The sequence below is a fragment of the Phaethon aethereus genome, assembly GCF_964289735.1.
Source record: "Phaethon aethereus genome assembly, chromosome: 5".
NCBI classification, from domain to species: domain Eukaryota; kingdom Metazoa; phylum Chordata; class Aves; order Phaethontiformes; family Phaethontidae; genus Phaethon; species Phaethon aethereus.
This window is the reverse complement of record NC_138579.1, coordinates 53,606,424-53,634,016: the sequence shown is the minus strand read 5'-3', so window position 1 is coordinate 53,634,016 and position 27,593 is coordinate 53,606,424. Positions and strand designations below refer to the sequence as shown.

Genomic DNA, 27,593 nt, shown 5'->3' with positions numbered 1-27,593 from the left:
CTGAACTCAATGGAGAAAGGTATACGTCCATCTGAGGTTGCTCCCCCGTTATCTCGAGGCTACAGCAGGATAAAAGATGGTCAACTATATTATGTTCACTTCTTGTGGCTGAAGATGACACGTAGGCAGGAAGAGAGGGAGCACAGGGCTCTGTAGAGAGACTTCTTACCTTCAGTATATTTCTTTTTACTGTCAGATACTGCAGTCTAGAGCCAGCCACCATGATAAGTGCCTGTGCCGTAACGCATATACAGTTAAGGAACTGTGAGTGTGACTTTGCACCTACTATAAAGTCCACTTGCATGGAAAGGCGGCAGTACACCGCTGGATTCTCATCCCAGGCTTTGCCTTCTGCTTCTGCACTGCGGTTCATGGCTATTGTGGCTAATCCAAAGACATCAGAAATTTACTAAAAAGGGACTAATTTTTTTTTGTATGTACTGACAGAAAAGGTTGAGTACTGCAAAACTTCCTCTGATACCAACTGGAGATGAATTTACTGGCTAATTATTTTATTCCTGCCCATGTCAATGGGATTAAAACTTCTGTCCAAGCACAGGAACAAATTTTTAAAATGCTGAAAACAATTATTAGAATACATTTCCGAAGTTCCAAATGATAGTGAAACACAGGTGCTAGGAAGAATCATTCAATACTAACAAGTCAAACTTTATTCAAACTTCAGAGACAGAGGGACTACAAATGCTGCTTTTATAGGAACAGTTTTTCAACAGAGGCCAAGTAAAAAAATAAATGACAACTAACCATCAACATCATGTGTTCACTCAGCATATCCAGAGTGAAATAGATAGAAAGAAATTAAAAATAAATTTCAATACTATAAATTAAAAGATGCCACAGAAGGTATGCAAATTGCATGCCACAAGGTCTTGTTTTTTGTTTACAAAGAATGTGTTTTCAGTTTGATGGAGAGGCATCATTACGGAGGGAATTTGAGGCATTTTAAATAGCAGAAGCATTCATTAAGAATTCATTTTTAACAGGAAGACTGAAAAAAAAAATTAAAATTAATGAGCAAGATGAAGTGGGGGGGAACTTTGAAGATGACAGCTTCTTGCTAAAAAAAGACACACTTGATATTAATCACAAGCAGCTCACATACATGCATTACCCCTAACTCCACTGTCACAATCTCCAGGACTAATTCACAGCTGCTTCATGTTCACTTTGTGTGAGGCTACTTGTCAAAGCAGGCAAAGCACAGTGCGGCCCCTCAGACACTGTGGTAATAAAGACGAGGAATAAATAAATCACCAGGCAAAGGACACGGCATAGCCTGTTTTAAACCTAGGCGATTCAATATTCCTGCAGTGGCAACTATGGGAGACTCGCAGGCAGAAGTACAGCTACAGTCTATACCAAAAGCTCAAACTGACTACAGCAGTTTCTGAGTAGGAAAAGGACAAGTATTCTTGCTGCACCACTATCACATATTTGCTGTAAACAAATTACATTTATCTGGGCCAATTTGTAGCTGGCACATTAAAACACTATAGCACCTTTTCAGTCTCTACAAAAATCTGCTTGGTTTAGGACCTCACGATCAGGGAGATTTTCTCAAACATCCTTTCCTATCCCTTGCACTTAAAAGGAGGAAAAACCCAAGCAGTCTTTCTTTAAACACACACACACAGAGGCTAGACTGCTTAACTGATGCACAACTACACACAGGTGTTAGAAAATTCAGTGTTGTGCAACCATCAATTTATTCTCCAATACCTTCACACAGTAAAATAAAGTTTTGCTTACTTCTCCTGTAAGAAAAAATGTTTGTTTATTTTAAATGTTCATGTTCTTGATGAAGGGGTTGGGAGGGAGTACACCTTGGTTCAGGCTTGCTATAAAAAGTGGTCTTTACAAAGAGGAGATGTGGGCAAGCATTTGCTTTCTCTGGATCTCTTAGTTTAGATTAAAAAAACTCTGAAGCTAGATCTGGAAGAGAACAGACCAATCCAAGCTGAATTGACCCTGGCAGTGGTAGTGTCGTGGGCATCCTGGGCAAGTGTGAAATGCCTGAGACCGAGGAGCAAAAGCAGCAAAGCAGACGTTGCTGGAGTGAAGCAGGAATAATGGGAGTTGCATGAAGAAATTTGAGGGAATAAGCATTTGACTTTGGTCTCATTTCACACTGCACGTGCCAGATCACACTAAGCATCTTTCTTACTAATATGATGTTTTTTCAGTGTGATACTCCTTGTATTTGACCATTCCCACTGTCCTCAGCAAGTTGTTTTTATCTCCTTATGACCCTGTAGAACACCATGCAGAAGAGGGGCCCCTGCACGGCAGACATGACCACAACCCTGCTGAGGGACACGTTTCAGAAAACCATGTCCAGGTCTGTTCCAAAGTCCACTGAAATCAGTGGAAAGACTTTCTCAGAATTTAGTGAGCTGTGGATCAGGCCTAGATAAAGCCTAAGCTCATTTGGAGGAGAACTAAGAAATTTCCATGCTGGGCAGAGATGTCTCAGCTAGCTCCAAACAAGCTGCCTAATGAGCCCAAGCTGAGTGCTGCCCTGATACGGCTATAATGTTTCTGTCCCCATATGGGCACATTCAGAGCTAACTTAGGTGTCTCTGCATGACCCTGTATTGCATCATGTAGACATACCCTAGCTGCTTTGTTGCTTTCCTTTTGAAATTATAGCAGCAGCAACAGCATAGGCAGTTTACTATTATAGGATTATTTCTTATTAATATTTGCCCCTTTAAGGTTTGGCATCTTCAACAACCATATATGAAAATGGGTTGAAAAGACTGCATGCAAATTCTCCTTTAGGACTCAGCTGACCCAAATACACAGTTCCCCTGCTCTGAATTCCCGTATATGGTGCAGGGAGACAAACTGCTCTGTTTTCTCTCTCTCTCCTTCCCCCCCCCTCCATGCTGCATTGCAGGACCAAATTTTGGTATCTTATTTTGATTGTCCTTTCCTCAAATTAAATGATTCTGGTACTCTCAGGACAATCAGGAAAGATCTGTCTCCTGCTCTAAGGGGGTAGGTAGTGCCTTTCTGTAACAGATGAGCTTAAAAGCATACACAGAGTCAGAAAAGTGGTTGCACTTCAGGGTGCTGCCAACATGACTATATAAGACAGTGGCATGACAACATGTGACTAAAAAAAGCCATGACCACAGAAACCCCTACTGTCAATGCAGTGACAGCATGAAAACACAACCTTCACTGGTTTATCTCGCCTTGCGTAGGGTGCGGGTAACTCGTAAAGCTGTATTCCCAACAGCAGTGCTGTGCTGGTATTGCATAAGTATTTTGACAGTGCAGTTGGCACAGCTTTCAAAAAAACATCCTCTTGCTCCCTATTGTGTATTTGTAGACAACTCTGTGTAGCCAAATGACACAAACAAGGTTTTAACACTTCTGTCATCCTTGCAGAGTAAGCACAGGAGTAATGCCTACTTTGGTTCCTACATCATCAATAAAGCTAATCAAATACACTTGAGGTGTAGAAAGCCTTACCTTCAGGTATCTTTACCAAGTAAGTGAGTTTCTGAAACTAGCAATTAGAAAATCCTTTTTCTCACTTGCAAGCTTGGACATATTTGATCTACAAGCCATGGAGAGAAAAAACCCACAAACAGGAAAACCAAAATACCATTGTTTTTTTACAGACACATTTAAAAGCAGAGTGATATTGCAAAACTGGCTTTTCCAGCTCTTCAGGAAACCTGCACAAGCACTTAACAACTGCAAGAACATTCAAGGTCAAAGGCAAGCTCTTTTTGGAAATAAGTTGCCTTCTAGCCATAAGGCTAAACTCTCCAAAGGAAAGCCTGTATTGCAGATGTGATGACTGGGAGATCTCTATATTAAATAGCAAGCTCTGTGAACAATGTACATAAATAAGAGCTTTATTGAACCCTGTGTCTGAAATTCATACACAACAGAAGAGTTGGAATGGGAAAGATGGTCATTGCTCTGCTTCAATGAATCACTATAGATCAGCACCCAAGCCTACTCTTCTCATTTCAGCAAAGTACGCTTATGCTAGCTTTCAAGACCTCAAAGCAACTGAGGGATAGGAAAGCACACAACCCCATATTAGTACAGAAAAGGAGGAAAAGGTAGCACTTGTTATAGTTTACTTCCACCAAGCTAACTCTTTGCTGGCTCATTATTGCAAGAGCTTTACCAAAATACTAGAAGAGCATGAGGAGAACAGTCCTTAACACTGTGGATACTGCCCACATATCCATGTGATTCTGGCTGAAACTCCTGAAGTCCCAACTCAGCATGTTTCAGAAGCTATCTGACAGGTAAGAGCTTTGAGGTCTCCAAAGTGTTGGGCTGGTGTCTCACAGCAATGTAGGGTTCTGCTCCTTCTCTAGCTCGAGCTCAGGACTCTACCAAAGCAGAAAGTACTGTCCTACAATAACATAAAGCATAGCTGTATGTAGTGGGAAGCTCTGCAGATAGAAAACCAACCACCTGTTTTGGGCATCTGCTTTGTTTAGTTTTCCTATGAAAAGATATATTGAGCCAAACTGCAAGTTATGCAACCTGCAGTTACTCAGCTGTCAACTGGCTTCAGCTGAAAACATCCTCAGCAGAGATTCCCAAACTACTTAACACCGTGCAGAAACAGAGCCCTGGGATACAGCAGAAATGGAAGAAGGGACCAGTCTGAGGTTAGGAAATGAGGAGGGAAAGAAACAAATTAAAGAAAATTCACTACAGGTAAATGAATGGTAATGAAACCTTGGAAGAGCACCAGTTTTCCACACCACTGGGAGTCTCATCTGAGATGGGACTGCTGCATGAAGCCCAAGATGGAAAAAAGACTTGTGGTAGTCCAATTAGTCATTCAGAGTGTTTCTGACATTGTTGTGACATGAAGAACTACTACTTGGAAAGTCTGATCTGTTGTTTGCACAAAAAAAAAAAAGAGTAAGGCTAGCAGAAAAGGATGAAACAGTCTGTCAATTAAGTACATAATTTGTTCAACTTGTAATAGAAGGAGAATGAAAAGGAAAGTTATGGAAATTAGCTGTGGATGTGCTATCATACTATAACCAGAGCCCAGGGTGAGACAAGGAACAGATTATTCCTGTTTCTCATGGAGATATGAATATGCCATGCCACTTCAACTTGCCTGGCATCTTGCTCTCCAAAACTCAAGGCAAAAAGCAGTCTCATCCTGCTTCAAACCTGAAACATGCATGGTCTTCCCATCAGCAGCTGCAAGTTTTCTGAAGTAACAAATAGTTTATAATGCTGCAGCTTAGGAGTCCTAACATGCAAACAAAAAACTGGTCCCATTTTCCACTCATGCTAATTCATCATCATAGGGAATAAAAAAGACATGCAGTGCACTTGCAGATACTTAAAACAAGTTTGATTGTAGGACCGGGGAAATGCAAAAGCATGGGAAGAGAAAGATGCGCAGAGCATAAGGTTCAGAGGCTAAACTGTTCTGGGAAGAAAAAAGTTTAGCCTTTGTCTATGATTAAGTGGTTGATTCTGCAAAGCCAGGCAGGTATCAAGAACTGGTTAATTGAGGGCAAGAGAGAGTTAAGAGTACAAAGTGAAAACGGAGCAGTCAAGGGGAGAAAAACAGCTGCCACAAAGTCTGTTTTCCCTTAGGCTTTCCAGTTATCATTTGAAGATAAATATACTTTTCAACTAACCTATTCTGTGGAGCTAATTCCCCAGAAGTGCTTGGAATCCACTAATACTGTTGCCTAATATGTTCAGGAGTTGATGGGTCTGTACCTTTGTGGTGTCCTTTCAGATTTTGTACCTAATAAAAAATGAAATAACACAGCAGTGACAAAAGTATTGTATGCATATGTTTACCCATCCCTCATAGCAGATGGCCAGTAGACAACCCAAAGCAAGTGCTAGACTTATCAGGATGTGTGTAATAGTGAAAAGGAGTTGGACAGGTTGCTATAAGAAAAGGGGAAAAACCTGACGCCTTAGGTTTTGCAGCTGTGGATGGCTGGAGGACAACAGCCCCTCTCATAAAATAATGTGATCTTTGCTACGTCCGAAGTTTGCTTTTCACGAGGCAGCCACGTGTCTTCCCCAGGAACTGAAGCTATATAGACAGCATCAGGCATAATATGCTGGATATGTTTTATACTGCAGTATATTTTGGGGTCAAAGTACTGTCCATGTTACCTTCACACTGCTTTTTCAAAGGCATAATTTTTAAAGTATACATACACATTTACAAATAACCAGTTAAAGCTTGTTTCAGTTCTACTCTGGTTTTCTGATCTATATATTTTTGTGACTGCACTGTATGAGCAGACCGATTGGGTGAATTCAAGTCTATGGGAAGAGACTAACTTACAAACCCATGCAGTCCATGCTCTTTGGTGCTTTGGGTGAGACGTCAAGATACCACAGAAACCTCTGTGTTTCTTCTCTCATCACTGTGGCACGCACAGAGAGGGAGGTGCCGAGAAGCAAAGAACATTTAACGTAATGACTCAGATAGGGGGGTCAGCAGTTTAAACCAGCCACTTGATGTTATTATAAATGAGGATTCAGTTTAACAGTTGTTCTGCATGCACAGAAATCCCCCCATCCCCAGAAAATAACTTAAAAATAAAACAAACAAAAAATCAAATCATCTGTTTGAAAATGAAGAGGTTATGGCTTGGAAAATGCATGTAACGGGTGGATCACAAATGTCCATGGGTGAGTAAAAATTATTTCTGATAGAAAGAGGATCAGGGAGCCTCTGAGCTTTATCTCAGGGATGACACAGTACAAATAAAACTCCAAGACCAAATTCAGACCTGTAGAAAACAGCTGCAGTCCTGCTGAATCCCGAAGGAGTAGAATCCTCTTCTGATAACTCTGAGCTTAGGCCAGTATATTTTATATACATTTAGAGTCACAGAAGTCTTGCTTGAAAATGAATGAAGGTTATTTCCATGACTGTTAGCAGAATTACATCATATGCCACTTACTCACCAGGCAACAAATACCTGTTCCATATTGTCTACTAAATCAATTAAAAAATTCCCATCCGGCATCAATACATTCTGATGCATATAGGAGCAACTTTGATCTTTTAACTACTACATCATTAGCTTCCTGACTCTCATAACCAAACTAGTTCATTAAAACATATTCTCAGGAATATGCCTGGCCCATAAAACCCTGAAACACATTCTTAATTTCTATAGAATTTAAGTATAGGCTTTAAGCTTAGGATATCTAAACAGGTATGTATGCATCAAATCTATCAAGACATAATCTTTTTGCCAGGCCCTGAATTCTTCAGTTTGCTCAGATCTCTCAGTTCTCCCGTTGCATTACGTGCTGCCGGTCTAGGTATTCGTAGTCCTGAGCATAAGAATAATGCTTAAACTGTTGATATACATCGGTTGAAACATTGTATCTTTAAAAATTCATGCCTGCATATGCAAATAAAGGAGCTGATCATTCTGACTAGCTATTAACAGCATTTTCTTTAAATCAGGCTGTGTTAAATTCTGTATTCAGTCATACTGCAGGTCACAGAGCTGGTAGCAGACCATTAGACGTGATGGCAGGATTTGTGGCATCTTATTTCAGGTTAAGAATACACACAAAATAGATCCTAGTTTTGTTTAAGTTCCATAAGCTTTTGGGAAAAAGGTAAATGAACCGCTTTTAAGGCATATGGGTATTAGTAGATGACAGCTAAAGGTTGAACTGAGGTCTGAGGATCCAGAACTACCAGAGGGATTATAATGACAGTAGCTGTAAAGAAGGATGGCTGTGGGGTAGTCTGAAGAGAGGTATGTAGAGGACCCAGAGTCAAAACAGGAGAAGAAAAATATATTTGCAGTAGTAGCAGACAGTTATAGCAATGGGGAGGAAGTAATTAAGGATAATGCAAATAGTATTGCTGTTGAAAAGATGTGTAAAAATAAGGGGAGAGAAACGAAGCATTTCTAACTGGATGTGCACCTGGAAAGCAAGTGGAAGAGAAATAGAAACTGTAATGAAAAGGACAGCTGGAGAGATGATATCAGAGGATGGAGGTCAAGCTTCTGCGAGAACCAGCAATTTAAGGGTGAGAAATGAAAGAGTCAGAAATGGCTAAGATGTCTTTAGAAGTGCAGTGAAGGTATGTCAATATGTTCATTATTTCATCTATCGTCTGCTAGTTGTTCCTCAAGCTTTAGTTATACAACTTTATATTTAAGATTTGATTTATATCTAACACTTAAATCACAGAAATTCAGTAATCATGTCCTTTATTCCAGCCCAGTGCATTTATGATTCCACTTCCAGTGTTCCCTCCTACAGATCACCGAGATCTCCTCTCAAGACTCCAGGCAGGCTCTAAGAAAGCATTCCTCCTTTGCCTGCTAACGTGGTTGCTCTCTTGTTGGTATTCAAACCACAAACAAGATGTGAGCACTACCATGAGTTCCTTTAGGCTGTTTAAGCCTCAGAGTCCCCTCAGTAAAGCAGCCTTTGAAACAGAGCCCTAAACCCTCTTTATGCTATTGCTGTAATGTTTTTTTCCACCTGTTGAGACACTAGTCTATTGATTCTCAACTTTACTCATCAATTTTGCTTCTGCTGCCCCTTTGCATTATAAATTTTCCTGACATGGCTCTTAATTTTTTTGCTTGTTCCTACCATGAGGCTTCACCATTCAGTACTGTCTCCACAGGCATTAAGTTTTTCTTCCAAATCCTATAGATTTATTTTAATTGTTCTAAGCCTTTATAGTTCATTCATTACTGAACACAATAGCCATGACAGCTGGCCAATCTCTCTCCTCATACCTGCACTGGGGTTCAGGTTAGACATTAGGGATGAATTAAATCACTAGGAGTGTAATGTAGCAGTGGAACAGGCTGTGCAGAGAGGCTGATCAAGCTCAATTCCTTAAAGTTTTCGAAACCAAGCTAGACAAAGCCATGGCTGACCCATGTCAACAGCAGTCCTTGTTTGAGTGGGAGAATGGACTACGCAAACCCTCAGAGGTCCCTTCCAAGTTTTACTTCTATGATTCTACACATCTGTCCAATATTTCACTCTTGTACACTGTAACAAATTGGCTATCTTGGATTTCTTCGTCTTTGCTATGTCCTCTCTTCCTCACTTCCAGTCTTGACATTTGAGAGTCTGAACGCTGGTTCAATTTGTATTGTGATGCATCTGCAGCCAAACGGATGCAGAGAGACATTGAATCATTGGTACCTGCCAAAAAATGGGTGACAGGTTGCCAGGTGGCAGGATGGCTCAATGAACTATATGCCCTCTTGGTCCACAAGCAGCAAGTGGCTGTCACCCAGCACTGAGCAGATACTATGTCCTCAGTCACTAGTAATTGGTACCGCGCTCTCCTCAATACCAAGTAAAGCAGTTTTCAGCAGTGCTTTTACCTAACAGTGTTCTTACCACTATTGGCCTTGCTCAGCCATGCAGGAGGGCAATAGCACCTTTTCTCTCAAAAATGAAGTCTTTAAGGTTAACAGATCTCTGAGGGTTTTTTTTTGCTGTTATAAGCAGCATTTAGGTATGTTTCTACGTGTTGCTGAACTTCCGTGTCAGTCCCCATGAAATGCATCTTTTTATTCTGCTAGGCTACTGGGCAGGACCCAGATGCCTTGTCTCTTATATTGTGGATATTCTGGTGCTATAGAGCAATCAAATCTACAATTTGCACTGCACTGCTGCCCAGAAGGGGTTTGGTGCTCTTCGGTAACCCCACAAGACTACTCCCTAATCCAAGTTCCTCTGTGGCTGCTAAACTCACATCTTACACCCCTGTATAAAAAAGAAGTGAAAACACAACCCCACATGACTGTGAGAACTGCTGTGTGCCACTCTGCCCTGTGTCCAATGATCCTACCCATTTGTTCTTAAGTAAATGTTATTATTTCCTGGATTTGATAAATCAGGGATTAAGAGGTGGAAATGAAGATAAAATGAATCTGTAATACCTAGAGCATAATAACGCACTCTCTTAGTGTGTATGTCTTTCCTTTCTGCTTCGAAAGTGCTGCAGTGGACAGTGGGGGACAACAGGAGGTTAGCAAAGGACAGAAGGGATTTAGGAAGGAAATTCAGGGACAGCTGAAGGAGCAGGAGTGAAGAGAAGAAATTCATCAAAGAAAAGCAATAAGAACATTAGACTGAGGGGGTTAGCTTCAGGGCATTAGGGAGGAAATATAAGAAGAAAAATCTCTTAAAAATAACTTTATGCTGAAGCATTTCACAGCTGGGGAAAACTACTCTGCCTCTACTGACAGCAAGTTCTTTCTGCTGGACCATCTGCACACACATGAATCTACACACGCACACCAGATTTTTGTTCATGGAGCAATTGTAAACTCCAGTCTATTACAAGGATCCACGGTGACAGGTTTCTGACAGACAGTGTGACTGGACTTCCAGAACACCTTAAAATGTAATCTATTAGGAATTTTTATAGGGCAACTATAGATGTGTATCACGACTGTTGAAAATCTGCTTCAGGTACAATGGAGAAAACTAGCAGTATAATCCCAATCTCCTGGTATGTTTGTTATAACAGTTTTTGCATATTCTGGTGACTCTTCATTTTAGATCTTCTAGCCTTGGTTACTTAGTTAATATAGAGCTGTACAGAAGGGTACAACAAGATATTAGGAACTGGAGGAATAAACTGAATTACATAAACCATCAAAAGACAGGAGCGTTCCTCATGAACAGACTTGAAATAAAACTAGGTGTTGCTGTCTTGTTTATAAAAGTTGCTATTATTTATTTCCTTTAGTTAGGCCTGCATCTGACAGATACAGATGATAAAGAATGTTTGTGTCTCCTGGAGCAACATGAAACCTAAAAGTAGAAAAAACGACAGAGCTGCAATCTGTTGTGTTACACACACCTTGCACCAGTGACACTTCCCCACCACTCTCCCACTGAATCTATAGAAGAGGAGGTATTTGTTGTGAGAGCTGCAAGTGATACAAGAATACTTCTGTCTGTGGTATATGCCAGGACAGGAACATGTGATCCTGTTTCCTAGGCCAGATCCTCCTTGAGTTTTGACAGCTGCTCACCCCTGCCTTAGCAAAATGTTTTAAAAGACGACTTCGAATGTGTTAATTTTAGCATAATCTGGAGTATCAGTCCTAAATTTCCAGAAAGGACAATGATTTTGGTTGCCTCACTGAGTTTTCACTGAGCATTCTTGAAAAAAGCCACCCTGCACCCCAGAATTTCCTGCCACTTTCAAAAGTCCCTATTTCCACGAGGGGCAATGCATGATAACATAACAGAGATGTTACTGAGGAATCGTTGCACACTGAGAGACTGCAACAGATGCAGAAGTTCAAGACTAAACTCAATCTCTCCCTCCCTATGGTTTGTAGAGAATTAAGGTAACATCTCCATTATCCCTCACAGCACAAAGCCATTGCTGCAGCCTCCCCATGCAGCTGCTAGAGCATACCATATTATATTACACCACAAGGTTCAAGAATACCAGGTGTTCTGACAAAGCAGTGATTGCTTCTCTCACATCGGAGCAAAATCAACCACGCCATGACTGCAGTTTTGCCACTGTGTGGTAGCTGGACCACTAAAGCACGGGCTTGAGCTCTCTTAGTATTAGCACACCTGGAAGATTCTTTTGGAGTTCGACAAGAAATGCCATTCTGAACTAAAACTCTGGAGTCTCCTCCATGCATGGTGCGTGCATCCACGGGAGGACAGCAGGGGAATGCAAACAATGGCTTATTGCTGTGGGAGTGCTCTTCATGAACAGACCAGCATATTAAATACATGCTAACCATGGATTTGGCATCTCAGGATGCCAGGAGGCAAGGCAGCGAGTTCAAAGATAGCACCTGGCAAAAGAAGAAATGCCTAAATATCTAAAAACTTACCACTAGAGAGATCAACATGCTCTAACAGCAGCAAAGCAAACCCATGGCATATTGTATCCAGCTCCATCTGACAGCTCTGGAACTAACAGTTAATTGCACTGGGATTGAGCATTCCCAGATTTTTCCTAAATTTGTGCCAACTACTTAATAGCACGAACTGCAGGGATAGACTGAGTGAGGCCTGGTTTACACTTTAACAAATGATCAGCAAAATGTTCATGTTGGATAGAAGAATGTAAAACAAACAAAATGAGCCTGCATCCCCTAACTGACAGTGCAATGCCAGCCCTTGGCTCTCAATTGTACTAGTTAAACATCCATCCGGTGACACATTTTGTCTGAGCTGGGAAACTCATAAGCTATACAGGGCTAAGAAATGCTTCTTAACAGAAAGGTACAAGAAAGGTACAGAAAGGGTGTACAAGGCACCACCCAGTTGTTTCAGCAAAAATTTGAGATAATCTTTGAAGAAAGTCTTTGCTCAAATGGCTTCCCTGCTAGGGATGGACTACATCTCTTAATTGGGATGGATCAGTAAATTGATGTTTATGGTGCTTATGCTACATGATAGATGCAGGGTCAAATACCTGAGCCAATTCTGGTCTCAGTCAATCTACTTAAGGATTGATGTCCAATTACCGCTAGAGCTCTTCTGATGTAATGCTGGTTCCCTTTCCAGGAGCAAAGAAAAGAGAATTAAAAGGTTTCCAGATGAGATTCTGGAATGTGAAATACAAACCAATGTAAAATGGAGTCAGAATTCTTTTCATCTGCAACCCAGAAAAAGAGAGTTTAAGATAGAAAAGAAAATATACAACAACCTAAACCACACTTGCCAAGTTAGCCTTGGTCCTTAATGAAATCACCCTACAAAGCACATGCTGTGTTGCAGCACTGAGATCCCAGCACCTTCCTCCCCCTAAGCTGTTTACAAGCTTTTGCAATGACACTGAGCAAACACTGGCATGGCAGAATCATGAAAACAGGATATAATAGTTTCTAAAAAACCCAGAATACATCCTGGCACAACATACACTCATTCAATTCCAGCATGGGTGGTAGGGTGAGGAATTATTTAAAAATCCTATGCTGTTGCTCTGGTGCTTATAGATAGGGGTTTCAAATGCTTTGGTCAATATTGCATTAACACTGCTGACTGCATCCGAGTTTCACTCTGAGTTTTGCTCTTGGTCCAGGAAGAAATTGTGTGAGCCAAGAAAATTATTTTTTATAAGGAGGTGTATAACTTCAAAATCTCTCTGTAGTTCAGGTCAGAAAACATGCCTCCAACTCCTTTTTTGCTTAAAAGATTTGGGAAGTGATTTTATCCATAAGCTAAAATGCATTTCCTGTCTGTAAGTGTGGCCAATTCTACCTATGGCTCAGCCAGAACCCACTCTCCTGTGGCATCCTCTACTCTCTGCAAACTGGGATAGGTTTCATCCTGCACCTCTTCAGACTAATTAATTAACCACAGAACAGAGGTGGTTGAAGTGCTGGTAGAAAAAATCAATTTAAAAGAAGTTTTAGCTTAAGTCAGATCAAAATCCAATGCTTTCTACCATTTTTCATCAACCTTCATTGAGTCAGGATTAAAAAAGTAAGTAAAGTTTTGAATGCACCAAAAAGCCTGCAGCTTCAGATTGAAAAAAACGATTTTGCCAGACCCGTGGTTCATATCTGGAGTTAACAGAGACTACAGCTCCAGGTGGCTCTGCTACAGTGACCTCAGGCTGGAGGAACCTGAAGCTTCAGACTCCCAGACCAATTGGGTGTCCATCCAGCCAGAAATTCTGGAAATACTATAGGATCTGACCAGGGTTTACAAGCTCTGGATGCCAGTCTCAAGATTTTCACACTCCACACCCCAACTCTACAAGGCTGAGCCTGGAAGCTAGTCCTCACCTGGGGTTCCCCTTGCCTTTCCAGGCAACTCCTACTGGTTGTCCTCCCCAAGGAAACAGAGCATCCAGCCTGACAACTGAGGATCCTGGTGCTTTCTGCCACTCCTCCATGTAGCAATGCTTTGTAGAGTCACATGTCTAGCTGGAGATGCTGGGTCTGCCCCAAAGCTGTGGTCTCTTAAAGCCTCTCTCAAGACTACCTATATCTTGACTTGATAACCTAGGGCTCAGAGGGAGTGGGACTCCCTGCAGAGGCAGGGCTTTCAGGGTCTCTGCTTTGGAGATGGCAAGCAGGACTCCCTAACAGCCTGCTACAAATCCAAAGAGAGTTCAAAAGAAACCTAGTCTTTGATATATTGGGAGTTCACTGAGCCAAAGTTATTTCAGAGAAAACATTTTAGTGAATCAGCATCTTTTGATAAAACTAAGCTTTGGCAAAGGAAGACAATTCCCAGAAGCTTCAGTAGAGAAAGCAATGTGAAGTCAAACTACGGTCTGTCTCACTCCAAATGCAAGCATAGTGCAATTACAGTGGAAACAGTTAAAGAGAAAGCTGAACAGAAAGGGTTTTTACAGGCTAATTATTGACAGCAGCTTCACAGGTGGACGAGGACTGGATGGCAGAGCACATTTAGACATGTAATGGCTGCAAGCATTTATTTCCCTATCTAGGCATTATGGTTATGAACAAGTGAAACAAATGGAAAAAGCATTCCTTGACTTAACTAGCTTTAGCTAGGGTCCAGGAGGGACATTTAGTGCTGTATGACCAAGGCAGCACGTGAGGATGGTAGACTGACTGTGTCTATGTGTTTACACACACACAGGGCCGTGGGTAGAACATGTTTGGTACAATAGAGGTTTGAGCCAGACTGCTATAACACGAGTCTGCAAAATTAAAAGTAGGTTGGAAAAATAGGGCCAATTATTTTTATAGCTTGCCCAAATGCCTCAATTGATCATACTAATTTTAGAAAGCAAAAGGCACTGTGCACAGTTGACAGGTTTGTTCCTCTGACAGGTACATCATGTGCTCGTGATTCCTGTTTAATTTCTTTTTAAGAATACCTCAAACTGTGTTCCTCGTGGGTGTGGTGGAAAGTGGAGGAGGAGAGTGATTCTTCTCTGAAGGAAAATACAATTACCCAACTTCTTTAACTGCTCAAAGAGATGACAAATGAACAGGCTTTCAATGCTCCCCACCAGCTCCAGTTTAAAACAAAACACTCTGCATTACACATTCAGTAACAGATCCCTACTCCCAAATTCCCTATAGCAGAAGGGAGCCAGGGAAAAAAAGCCCCCTTTGTTTTCCCCATGTTCTTCATATTGTGCTTTTTTATCTCTTTGAACTCAGAAGAGACACTTGCACACACGAAGCTGTGCTAACTGGGTTGCTACTGGAATATGAACTAGGGTCACAGAGGCGGGGGTGAGCGTGTGTTTGTGTGCTCGTGTTCTTTGATGAGTGCCAATCATTCCTGCAGTTTGTTCACCACCTACACACTGTCAAACATATACACAGACACGCACACACTTCTAATCTGCTCTCTTCCAGTGCTAAAAGCAGACAAGCATGTGGTAATTCTCCAGGTTAAAGATAAACCACAATGAGGGCGAGAGTGTATGTTTTTAACAAGCACACATGGCGAATGTGCAAGGGACAATCCATGTAAGTGTGAACATACTCATTTGTACATTGCAACAAGCATGTTCAACAGCATGTAAGAGTATGAGTATCAGAGAGTACATACATGTTTTCAGGAGGTTTAATTTCCTTTATCCTTTAATCTTTTTTTGCTATGAATACAAGGTCCTCTGTGTTATCCTCCTTTCACAGTAATATGACAATCAATCAGAAGAACAACAGGTGAGTACCAGCAAGTTAGCACAGTGTTTCTTAATCAGGGACTTTAAGACTTCTGTTTAGTAAATGGAAATTCCCGCCTATTTGCTATTTTTAATATGACCATCTCCAAACTCTTCTGTGCCAGTATCCTAGATTAATCTAAACACATTTTGCTGGTGAAATCATACGGTCTCATTTCTTTGTTCATTTGTACCCAATGGTAGAGGTATTCAGTGGGATTCAGCAGCAGCTGAACACCATTTCCACTGCAATCGATCGCAAAACTCATAAATACTGCAGCTGGAAAACAACTAGGCTACTACTGAATACATTAATTAAGAATTCTGATTTGGTGAAATTCAGGATTGGCTTTGGTGAGTTTGGCTTCGCTAGTGTCAGGGAAACTGTCCTTGTTATGGTGAAAGCTGAATTTGAACCAAGTTATACTATTCGGTCCGTTTCTGTCTCTATGTCAGATTTAGCTTCTCCTTGACACTGTTCTGATATTCGGGTAATCATTTCTGTAGACCAGGCTTCCAGTCAGAAGCTGAGGACAGCTAGGTCAGCCAGTATCAGTCTTCTGTTTGGAAAGTCCGAGGTATTCCAAAGTGAAGATGCTGCTCTCAAGTATTCCCTTCTTTAACTTCACTTCGGGGAGCCTAAACTTCTGCTTCTGCAGATACTTTGCACAACCACTTCTCTCTCTGCTCCGGACAGAGGTAAGTGACTTTTTACAGATTTCAAGTGTGTGATTAGAAAATCCCAGCTCCACAGATTTTAAGGCTGGAATGGCTGTTGCGTTAATCTAGTCAGAGCTAATGCATAGCACAGATCAGGAAACCATCTTCAACTACTTCCTGCTGCAAGTCCAGCAGCTGAAGCTGAACTAGGATCTAGGTTTTAGAAAAACACACAAGAATTTAAGATGAAGTTTAATAGTCTTTCAGGGAAAAAACTCACCAAAGCTTCGGGTGACTTGTTCCAATTAGTAACTTCATCCAGTGGTCAAATAGGCCTAGTATTTCTAAATTTACTCTGTCTACCAACAGCTTACAACTATTAGTTTCCAATAAGCTTTTTGCCTCCAAGACGGTGATAACCCTCTTGGGGTTATCAAATGCGTATCCTTCTTATCAGTATTTACAGACCATGATTAAGTTATGTCTTAACCTTCTCTTCAGTAAACTAGGTAGATTGAGTCTCTCATAAAAAAAGGGCTCTGATAGTTTACTTACTCTCTCAGATACTTTCTGAATTGTTCCTAATTTCTAAAGTTTTTCCTTGAAGAATGGGCACTTCAACCAGATGTGCTGCATTTCAGCAGTTTTTATGATAAAACTGACAGTTAAGTGACTTTCTGTAGCAAAAGGGGAAAAGACAGAAAAAAAGGAAGAAATCATAGAATGGGGGAGAAAAGAAGAATGGAAGGGGTTAAAAAAGAGGCAAAATAACAACTGAAAGAAAATGGAGAAGGAAGGCAAGACTCAAAGTAAGACAAGGAAGTAAAGAAATAAGTATCCATTGAAATAGGAGCTTAGGAAGAAGCAAGAGATGACGAGAAGACCATGCAAAGCAGTGCCTGTTTACAAGTATGTAAGTTGTCTTGGCAGTTTCCAAGATACTGACACTCAATCCTGCTACACATCCCTCCACTCAATTACTTCAGGCAATCAGTGATCTCCAACAGTGATCGCTGCATGATCTTCCTTGCTTAAGAACACACACTACATTTTTGCAGTTTTTTGGAAGCAGAGCTCATTAGCAACACAAGGCACTAAAACAACCAACCAACCCCCCCCCAAACCCACCACCCGTGTTTCAATCGAGCTCTGCAAGAGAAATGTGGAAGGGACTGCGTCTCTTCCCATCCCCCAGCCTGGAAATACCTGCCTTGCTTCAAGGCCAGCACCGGAGGACTTGGTCAGAAGAAAAAAAAGACACATACACACAAAACACACATATGGAGCTCTGGGCTCCAGTCACCAAGCCTGGGACATCTGTGGCTTTCTCAGGATGCCTGAGTGTTCAAGTAATTAGTCCAAGGCCAGCTGTCCCCTTCTCACTCTTCACCCTTTATGCTCCCATTGCTTCTACTACCACTGTCTGTCCAAAGAGTATTTCATCTGATAGATCACCAGAAGAGTAGCTTTTTTGTTGCTTATTGTTTGGAAGGAGGGAGTGGAAGAGAACTGGTGAGGTGATAAAGAGGAAAGGATTCTTTGAGTATGTCTCATGAGACACCTCAACATTTCCAAACAAGCCTTTGCCACATCAGAAGAAATATTTGCTTTAACCTTTATATTCTGAAGCTATAAATTCCAAACGCTTGTGCTGGTACTGAAAATGCAACCATCAATAGTGAACCTGCCTGTTCAGGAAAGCTTACTGATTTGCGGACACAGTCAGCTCTTGTATCCTAGGCCTAATTTCCCTCTCAGTGATCCAGAAGTAATTCAGGGAAATTAATGAATCCTATTTCAGTCTCAAGACACTCCCTATAATGCACTCCTTTCTGAAATCCTTCTGCTGATTTGTGCTAGAGCAAGCTAGAGGTACCGTGGGAGGCAGGTCTTCACATCAGTGGGGGTTACCACACTGCAGTTGAAGAAACCCAGCTGAAGCTTTTTCCAGTTGTATGAAAGCAGGAGCGAGAACAGAACCAGCCCTACTGTTCTCATCTGTGAAATTACATTTGTAACTTTGCCCCAAAACCAGGCTCCCAAAACAGTCTCAGGCTGGAGCTGGGAAAGGAACACGGCTCCCCAGCCTGTGTTTAGCGCGTAAGGGCATGACAAAGCAAAAGGCTAGCGGGTGCATTGAGCAGGCCTGTCCTTTGATAGGGCAGCAAGCGCTTGGACGAGGTATTTACCGCAGCTTGCGCTGCAACGTGCAAGCCCATGTATCATCTCCATAGCAGCAGTTCTGCTAATTGAGACCAGCTGCTTCAATTCCAAATTCTTCTCTCCAGAAATATCAATACTACGACGTTATGATTAGAAAGCACTTTACCAAATGCCTCCCAAATCTGCACAGCTCAGATGAAGAGCAGCTGCAGAAAGAAGGGACAATTCCCTGAACGTACAGAATAAAACACTGCAAAAACAGTGGAGAAACGAAGGCTACAGGAAGCAAGTCAAAATAGAATAATGATGGCAGAGAAAGCAGTCTGCTGTATATGCTTGTGCCTGTCATTTTAGATGTTGAAAGGACCACGAGCAGACTTCTTCCTTATGCTCTAGGATAAATGGCCACAGCACTGCAGTGTTACAGCTTCATGCAGCAGGTGTGCGTATTTGTCAGATCCAGTTTTTCTGTCCAACAATGGATTAGAGCAAAATCCATCAATCTGGGCCTGGCTTGGGAGAGTAGCAGCGATCTTGAATCATTTGGCTCCAGGGACTGTTCTGCACGGCCCACTGGCAAAAAGAGTCACTGTAACTGATAAGCTAGTGGGAAGATTTGCGAAGTAGGAATGCCACCACACCACCATGGCTTGGCTTCACTGCCAGCTACTTCCCTGTAGCTGCTGACTCCATGCAGCAAGCTGTCAGCTGGATGCTTGGCAATGGTCACACTGGGATTGCCGAAAGCTGGAAGCATTTTTCCCCTTCGGCCAGGCTGGATTAAGCTGGCTAACAGTACAGTCAATTCCAAATTCACTTAGAAGTCTCAGGCACCGCCTGTGACCGTCAGACACAGGGCATTCCTGAAAAGACATCTGGTTACTGAGTTTATGCAAGAACTGGGCAAACCACTTCAATCCCATCTGTTGCTCCAACCTCCTGAGCACAGAGAACAGAATCCTTGAAAGAAAAAATCTCACCAAGAATGGCCTGAAAATGAGAATTATGATACAACCCGTGGTTTCCTCCTGAGAAGGATGGTGTACAATCTTACAGAAAACATGGCACGCTTCAGCATGCGGCTGTGTAAACAAGGGCCTAACATACCGTTTCGCTACTCAGATTTCATACTACAACTGAGGTAATGCAACACAACTAAAGCAGAGAGATCACTTTGCTATGCTAAGCGATTTGCCTCCTACTCTGGAAATCAATGAGGTAAATAAAATGTTTTATACAGATACCAGACAGTGTCTCTCAGCAAACAAAATGCTCATGTTTTTTAAAAATATTCCCACTATGTTACTCTGGAAAATATTCAAAGTGTTTAGAGTCTCATTCAGATTTTACCATTTACACACTTTGGTTGCTTTCATTGTGTTCCATTCATTCGCTGAATCTCCCTTTAAAGCTGCAGTTTTCTTACCTATTTAGCTTTCTAACTTTTGGTCTATATGAGAAGACTGTTTGAATCGACGGTACTGCAGGAGAGGGAATACTTCAATGAAATTCCAGAAAGGTAAGTCTGAACACATTACAATTGAATATAAACTTTAAGAATCCTTCTTGGGGAAAAAAAAACCCCAAACTTAAAATAGTATGCACAACACTCAGTGACTGTATATTCCTTTAACCTCCATTTTCTTTCTGCTCCTAGTAAGGTTGCTATACTTACTTGTGCTGGAAAACAGTCTACACAGAAGTACATATAAGAAACAGCAGTGTAAAGATATATGCTCCATGTGCTTATAGGGAAGTTACCTCAATAAATTGCTCTATGCTGCATGCTGACCTGTTAGCGTCATTTGCAGGTCACAGCTTGATGGAATTCTGTTGACCGCAGTGCAGTTGTGTTCCCTCCCATCAAGCTGAATTTAGTCTTTCCAGTCATCAAATCACATGAATAAAGTTTTATGCATGTATTTATTTTATTTTTAGGTTTCCAAGATCAATCAATGACAGTCATGTAAGGAGATGGATATCACAAGGCTAGGTAAAAAATTAATTAAGCTCTCTGAACACTACAGTCACTGGGACCATCGGGACAGACACTTTGATGGTTTCCAATGGCACAGCTCTGCAGATTGTTAACAGAATTACATGAGCTTTAAACAGTCACAGACCTTGGTGCATCAGATCATAACAAACACATGCAGCAGAGCAAGCAGTATCAGTATTCAAACAACAGATTCACCAGTGTCTCTTAAATCTCTTCCTGCTGACATTTGTACACCTCAGTCTGCAGTGTACCGCAACTATTATGCACTGCTGCGGTGGTGGAAGTTAGATGCCCAACACGCATCTGCCCCAGCAGAGAAGCAACAACTCTGCAGCTGACCGTTTATTTTGTTCACAAAGCACAGGCATACTCCCATTTAATTTCAGCTGCCCTAGCCTCCCCCATAACTAAATTATTGTTATTATGCTGCGCATAATCCTAGTACTGACAGGGATTTTGTTATACGTAATTAAAGATATTAATTTTGTATGGAACAGAAGACACAGAGCCAAGAACTTAATTTTTTTAAAAATCTCCCATTAGAAAATTACCTTCATTAGCACCGACTCGCTGAGCTTCTCTCTGTTGACAATTTTTATCGCGACCTTCTGACACGTGACACAGTGAACCCCCAACTTCACAAGCCCTGCAGGAGAAACAGAGCAAAATAAAAAGGAAGAATTGGTTAGAGGTAGTTGCTGTTGAGATTTTTGCTATCAGCACACCACCTAGCAGTTGGCAACTTACATGCAAGCAAATTTCCGCTAGCCCCTCCTCCAGCCAGATAAGGTCCTGTGAGTAATGAAGACCCTGCAGACCACATCGTGACCATTTGGCAGTGAAGCTGCCAACATCCTTAATGCTGCTGCAGTTTCTTGCCATTAAAGCTGTGTTTTTGTTGAAGCACTGTATTCAAGTTCTCACCACTCAAAGTGCATTCTACGAGTACGAAGTAAACTTCTGTCGATTTAACCACACTAGGCTAAGGGCTTTTACCAACACCTGACATCAACGGAAGCTCAGGAATCAACAAAACTAGATGGTCAAATGTCTGCAGTGTAGACATGGCCTCTTCATTTTTCTAGCTCCTTCCAGAGCTTTCATGCTTTCCCTTACTGTTTTAATTTACCCTGCTGTATAAAGTTAACGCTGTGATGAATGCCATTGTGGCATGTAGGAACATCAACATGTGCTGACAGAATTCTAAGTTCTTCTTATTTGTTATTATTTACTATATTCTTGTCCTCAATTAATTCAGAGTGCTGTTAAACGATTATATTGGCAAAAGGATATGGATATATCTTGTCCTCAATTAATTCAGAGTGCTGTTAAACGATTATATTGGCAAAAGGATATGGATATATCCTTTTGAGGATACATCTTGAGAGGCTCAAGATATCTGAGCGATCACCAAAATATGGAAGAAAACTCCAAGAATTAAAAGAAATCTTCTGCAAAATTTTGATCTAAATCTGCTAACTTGCATGAAAGTACATTGAGGCATCTCCCACAAGTGAGTTTAAGACAGTCCCCTGAGCTCTCAAATCTATCGCCTTTTAAGAAAATTTGTACCCGGAAAAATTGTACTTTGTAGGTCTATTAAAGTGAGATCTTGTTTACTTCAGCTTTTACTCTTGTCAAACATGCACATACAGCACAACACCTGAAAGGCTGGATCCCATCCCACTCCACACACTGTATGCCAAATTGACATCTAGTTTAATTCAGTTAGAACTGAAGTAAGAAGAAATGGCACCTCCCCAGTGTCACTGAGACCTGCTGGGCTTCGTAGAGCATTTATGAGCAATTGGCATCACACAGTAAGAAAAGTCTAGCTCAGCTCGCAGCTCCTAAACTGGGTTACAGTTAAAATCCCAACACCAACCCCTGATGCAAACCACAAAGCCAAACAAATTGCTTTATCTGCAAATTGAACACAACAGACCTGCAGTCCAGCAAAACAATGAGCACAGGGCTTCACACTTCTTACTGAGGGACGAATATATAGACTATTGCCTTACTACAAACTTCTCCCAGTGAAGTGAACCGGAGTTTCATCAGGGACTCCAGCAATCTCTGCAGATACTTGTCCATCCTTTTGCTACTCAGTTAATCATAAATTTGGAATCATTAATCACTGGTTATTATGCTGAGAAATAAACTCCCGACTTTATTTCCAGTCACATCTCTTTTATGGCATGCTCAAGTGTTCTGGATATTTCTGGTCACATAATTTCTCACTCTCATCTGGTTAAATGCTGACATCCTTACTTTCAGCCATGACATAAGTCACAAAAATTAAGAACACTGCACGCTGACAAATCCATTTGAAACTGTGTGTAGCAATAGCCTGTCCTCTGCTTGAAGCAGCTGCACAGCGGGGGGGAAGATGCTGTGATGTCCAGCCAATCCTCACTCTTATGTCTGAATTTTGTCTATTCAATAAATTTATAGTATTACTCATAGCACTACTGGCTCTATGTTCAACGTTCAGAGCAGCTGCAGCCTTACTTACGCTTCTTCTCTTTGGCTTTGTTCTGTGTTTAGATAGTGGCTACTTGGCATCACTGTGTTTCAATCTGTGCCGATTGCTTCCTTCCTGCTTCCAGCAGAAATCACAGCTCTACATCACTCTTACAGCACAACCACGTCACTCTTTCTATCACTCTTAGTTACAGTTTCAAATCTTGGCAGAAGTTCTAGCTCAGTCCTTTATATTTAGACTCCCACGTCCTGTGGCATAGCGCTGTACTGTAACATGCTGCAGATCAATTATTTTCAGAGGTCAATAAAGGTGACAAAACAACTGCTCTAACTAGTCCTTCACCCTGAAGAAAATATAAAGGCTTCTGGTACCTCACACTTCAGGGTTTGCTTTCAAATGTTGTTGCTCCCAAATCAGGACATCTGTCCCACTGAACCTGGCTGATCTGTAGACTATTTTTCCTTTGTCCTCACTCAGGCACCCTGCCATTGAGTCATAGAAGGGTTTTAACCATGAACTTGTAGGACACTGCCATGCTGTACAGGCAATCTTCACAGCGTCCTCTGTACTTCTGGCTTCTAACCTACCACAGAATCTCAAAAATTAAGATTAAACCATTCTGTTTACTCCAATTAAAAAGTTAATCAACTGTTAGAAAACAGTGCACATCTTGCAAAATCACACTGATACTGAATCAAACTGATTTTATATTTAATTAATTTCATCAACCTTGAGAAGTCATTCTTTATTTACACCACAGTACCAGAGGACAGAATGAGAAAACACATGTGAGATTTAATGCACTTTCCCTCTTCTCCTGATTTGCATTTTAAAAATCAAGAAAAAAAATGCACCGTCACCGCTGTCTGTTTTGTGGAGAACTTAAGGCAACCCTCTGAACAGCCCAAGACAGCACTTTTCACTGTACTAAATTCGCTGAATATAATTTTAGGATAAAAATAAAACATAACATGTTTTATTTAATTTAAGCAAGGCATGCTCTGCTCTGCCTTGCCTCCTGCTGCCTCCCCTAGCCACTTCCTTTTGACATTTGCATGCCAGCCTAACAAAAAAAAAAACCCCTCTTTGTTAAGTCCATTTATAGGATAAGGTCCTCCTGCCATTACCAGGAAAAGCTAACTGAGCTTGGGCAGGAAGAGTTTGTACTCAGAACTTCTGTTTCTGTCCTGTAATTCCAGTCTAGTGTATAACTACTCAGACAAGACTTACATGGGGATTTGAACTCTTGTGGGCTTTTGATGCTTAGGAAGACCTTTTACTGACACAGAGAACATAAACCATTCAAGATCTATTACATATCTGCATAATGACAGACCTTTAGAGAGAATAAGAAGGAATTATGTGACTAAACTGCTGAGCTATTATTGAAATAGAAGTGGCAGAAATGCCCACTTAGAAACAAGGGTCCAAGGTACGTTACAGGGTTGTGGAAGAGGCCGTGGATCTTGCAGGTTTTTTCTCTCCTGTATACGCAGCTGTTAATGAGCACCTCAGATCTGTAGCAAACCACCAATACCAATGTGTCAATAAGTTAGGTACTTACTTGTAAAGGTTATCTATACATTCAGGCCCGCACAGGTACCTGTGTGGTCCCCAAAGGAAAACAAACAAGGCTAATGCTAAGAGGATATTTTGCACTGGCTTGGCTTAAAGCAAGTCTGTCAGGCAAAAAATAAGAGTTTGAACTTGCCAGCTTCATGAGTAATTAACCCCTCAAATACAGGCAAGTAACCTTCATGATTGTTAAAGTTAATTCTGGTCTGTCCTGGTCAAAAATCTAAGATGCTGTGGGAATCAAGCACTTGACATTTCCTCCAACCACCCACATAGCTGTCACACACACACTTCAGACACACTTCAGATTTCCATCCGTAGGTGGTTCCTGAAGGCTCGTGGGCACCGACGTGCTGGCGCTTTCAAACAGGCTGTTATACCCTATGAGCTGCAAACATAGGGCTGCTTTTGATCTTGGCCACTGAACTGCACAGGAACCAGCCCTATAATTTCAGGCTGGGGAGTAACGAAGTAAACATGAACATGCTGAAAAGCAAGGGGATGTGTAAGCTAATGTTGTCTTTTCATTTACAGTTAGAAGCCACAGTTTGAAAACCAATGAGCATGAGGAACCCCAGATGACACAAGGGAAAAAAATGCCATTCAAGGAAGAAGAGCAAAGGGAAGCATATAGGCCTGATAAGGTCTAATGCTGCATTGACCTGCTAACAACCATGCCTGCGCATTTTGCTGCTGGTAAACTCCCACTCTGCAGATGCTTAAAGATACACAGATCTTTTCTGAAAAGGACAGAAGCTTACATGATGAGCAAGGGACAGCTTTAGATCAGCTGGACAGGTGGACAGCCCATCCTGAAGCAGTACAGAGAGGAATCCTTATTTTACCCAAGAATGTACTGTGGGGATGGAGAAACAAAGGTTTCGCTCCAGCTGAAACAATATATTCACTGTTACTCCCCGATCACAGCGAGTCGTCTCCGCGGCCTATATTGTAACCGGCAATCACCTCCACGACTTTTCAGCCAAGGGCAGGATTTCAGAAAAGGCTGATTTACTTTTGCCTTGCACCTTGTGTATCAATTTTTTTTAGCACTGATGGAATAAAACACTAAGAGTTCAGAGCTGGTGCTATTTCATATCCACTTTGCAGTTGTGTAAACAGCAGCATGAGGGAACACAAATGTAGACAGTAACACCTTAACCTTACTAATGATACTGTTATTACAACTCTTCATTAGAGAAAGAAACATTCTGGGAATGTTTTTCAATCCTACCCAAACTTGGAGTCTACCAAAGACACCAATCTGAAACAAATACTCATTTTGGGAAGAGAGAAACTAGTAAGTAATGAAACAACATTGTTGTTTAAATACAGCATTTATGGTATATTCATTGTTAATGAATAATGTTCCCGCGGTCTTTCAGAAATGTTCAACACAAGTAACTCATTATCCTGATTTTTAACCATAAGGCCAGTAAGTACCTCAAGAAGTGGAATGAAAAATTAGGTACATTTGCTACATTTAATACATATGATTTTTCCAATGGTAAGTGGAGGTCTTTCATTTTCTTTCAAAATAAAACCAACCCAATGCCCCATTTGTAAGTATTGATAAGTTTCTGTAGTAGGGAAACTAGCCACTGATTTCAGAAGATCATCTGCACATCGCACGTTGCTTGCTCTTCATTTCACTTCAGAGTGCACTGTCAAAAAAACTCTTAAAAAATCTGAGTGGAAAGCCCTGGTCTGGCCCACAGTATCCATTTTGGCTGGATGAGCAATTAAAGGCATGTCTACAGAGAAATATCACTCCTCTTTTAACTTGAGTTAGCTAATTGCCAATTAATTCAAGTCAATGAATACTCTGCAAATGTTAATCTAGGCACTGCAGGACACAAACATTTGTGGTTTATTCAGGGCTCAGACTACTACTGGTAACAAACTATCTGGATTAAAGGAGGAACAGAAATCTTAGGCTGAACAAACTCAAGTACACTGTTTTTTAAAAAGGTCAGTGTGTGTACATCGTCGCTGCAGATGAGCTTTGTACATATCTTTATATGCCAGTAATGTAATTTATCCACACAAATTGGAGGTTGCTGCTGTAAGTCTTAGAAGTATTTATGGATGCTCATTCCTGAAAACTACATGCACTAGTATTTGCACGATCTGCAAACCTTCAAGGATGCCAGTTTAGAAAATCAACCCTTAAAGCAAACAAAAGCATTACTACAACCCAAGTGGAGCTTAGGACAATGCTTAAAATGCAATATTCTTTCTCTTTATTCTCAACAGTTACCTTCACAAACACTCTAATTTCAATTAGGGCTAAATCAGTTCAGTTACAGCGTCTAACTCTGCTGACTGCAGTGAAGTTGCTTTAGATCTACAACACTGAAAAACGGATTAGAATTTGGCCCACAGCAACACAATTTTCATAGCCATAAAATAAGGATAATGACAGTTACTTACCTACCTTGCAAGGGCTGTAGAAGGATTAACTGATTAATCCTTACAAAGGGTGCTGGAAAGGGTTCTAAACTCTATGCAAGCTTTACATATTACAACCAGGAAAACTGCATCTTAAATACAATCTGGAAAGAAAGCTTTAGATAATTTCTTATTAATAGCTTCAATTTAATTTTCCTATTCTTTTAGCGCATAGATTTCTGGTCTCCTACAATATTCATCTTATGTTCTTCTTAGAGGCACTGGAAGGAACTTTGTTACCAAGCATCCTACTTATGGAAACCAATAATTGCCCTTAATTACTCAGTCTTCTCATTGAACAGATGTTTATTTTTCTATAGCAATTGTTATCTCTAATCATTGCGTTTAAAATAAACAGAGCCTTATATCAAGTGACAGGCAAATTATACGCTATCAATTTATAATTGCATATGGGGAAAGGAGGTATAGGGTTGTCTTAGAAATCTAAAAGGATGAGGATGGAGCTACCCCCGTTGGTAATGAAACAATTTGACCATAGTCTCTTCTACTGAGAGATTCTAGTGCTACAAGGCTGTTCTGAGGGCTCATGCAATAACTGTTTCTAAATTGAATAAACTGTAATTACAGCAGGACTAAAACCAGAGTTC

At 41.1% G+C, this 27,593-nt stretch overlaps 1 protein-coding gene across 2 annotated transcripts in view; it reads right to left on the bottom strand.

Annotated features, from left to right (window-relative positions):
- BRSK2 (BR serine/threonine kinase 2) overlaps positions 1-27,593 on the bottom strand; it is a 321,648-nt gene that overhangs the window by 138,881 nt on the left and 155,174 nt on the right. For both annotated transcript variants that reach the window (XM_082000492.1, XM_082000493.1), the window contains exon 2: positions 21,026-21,120. In XM_082000492.1, coding sequence (XP_081856618.1) covers positions 21,026-21,120 — 95 coding nt within the window. The remainder of the gene's footprint in view (positions 1-21,025; positions 21,121-27,593) is intronic.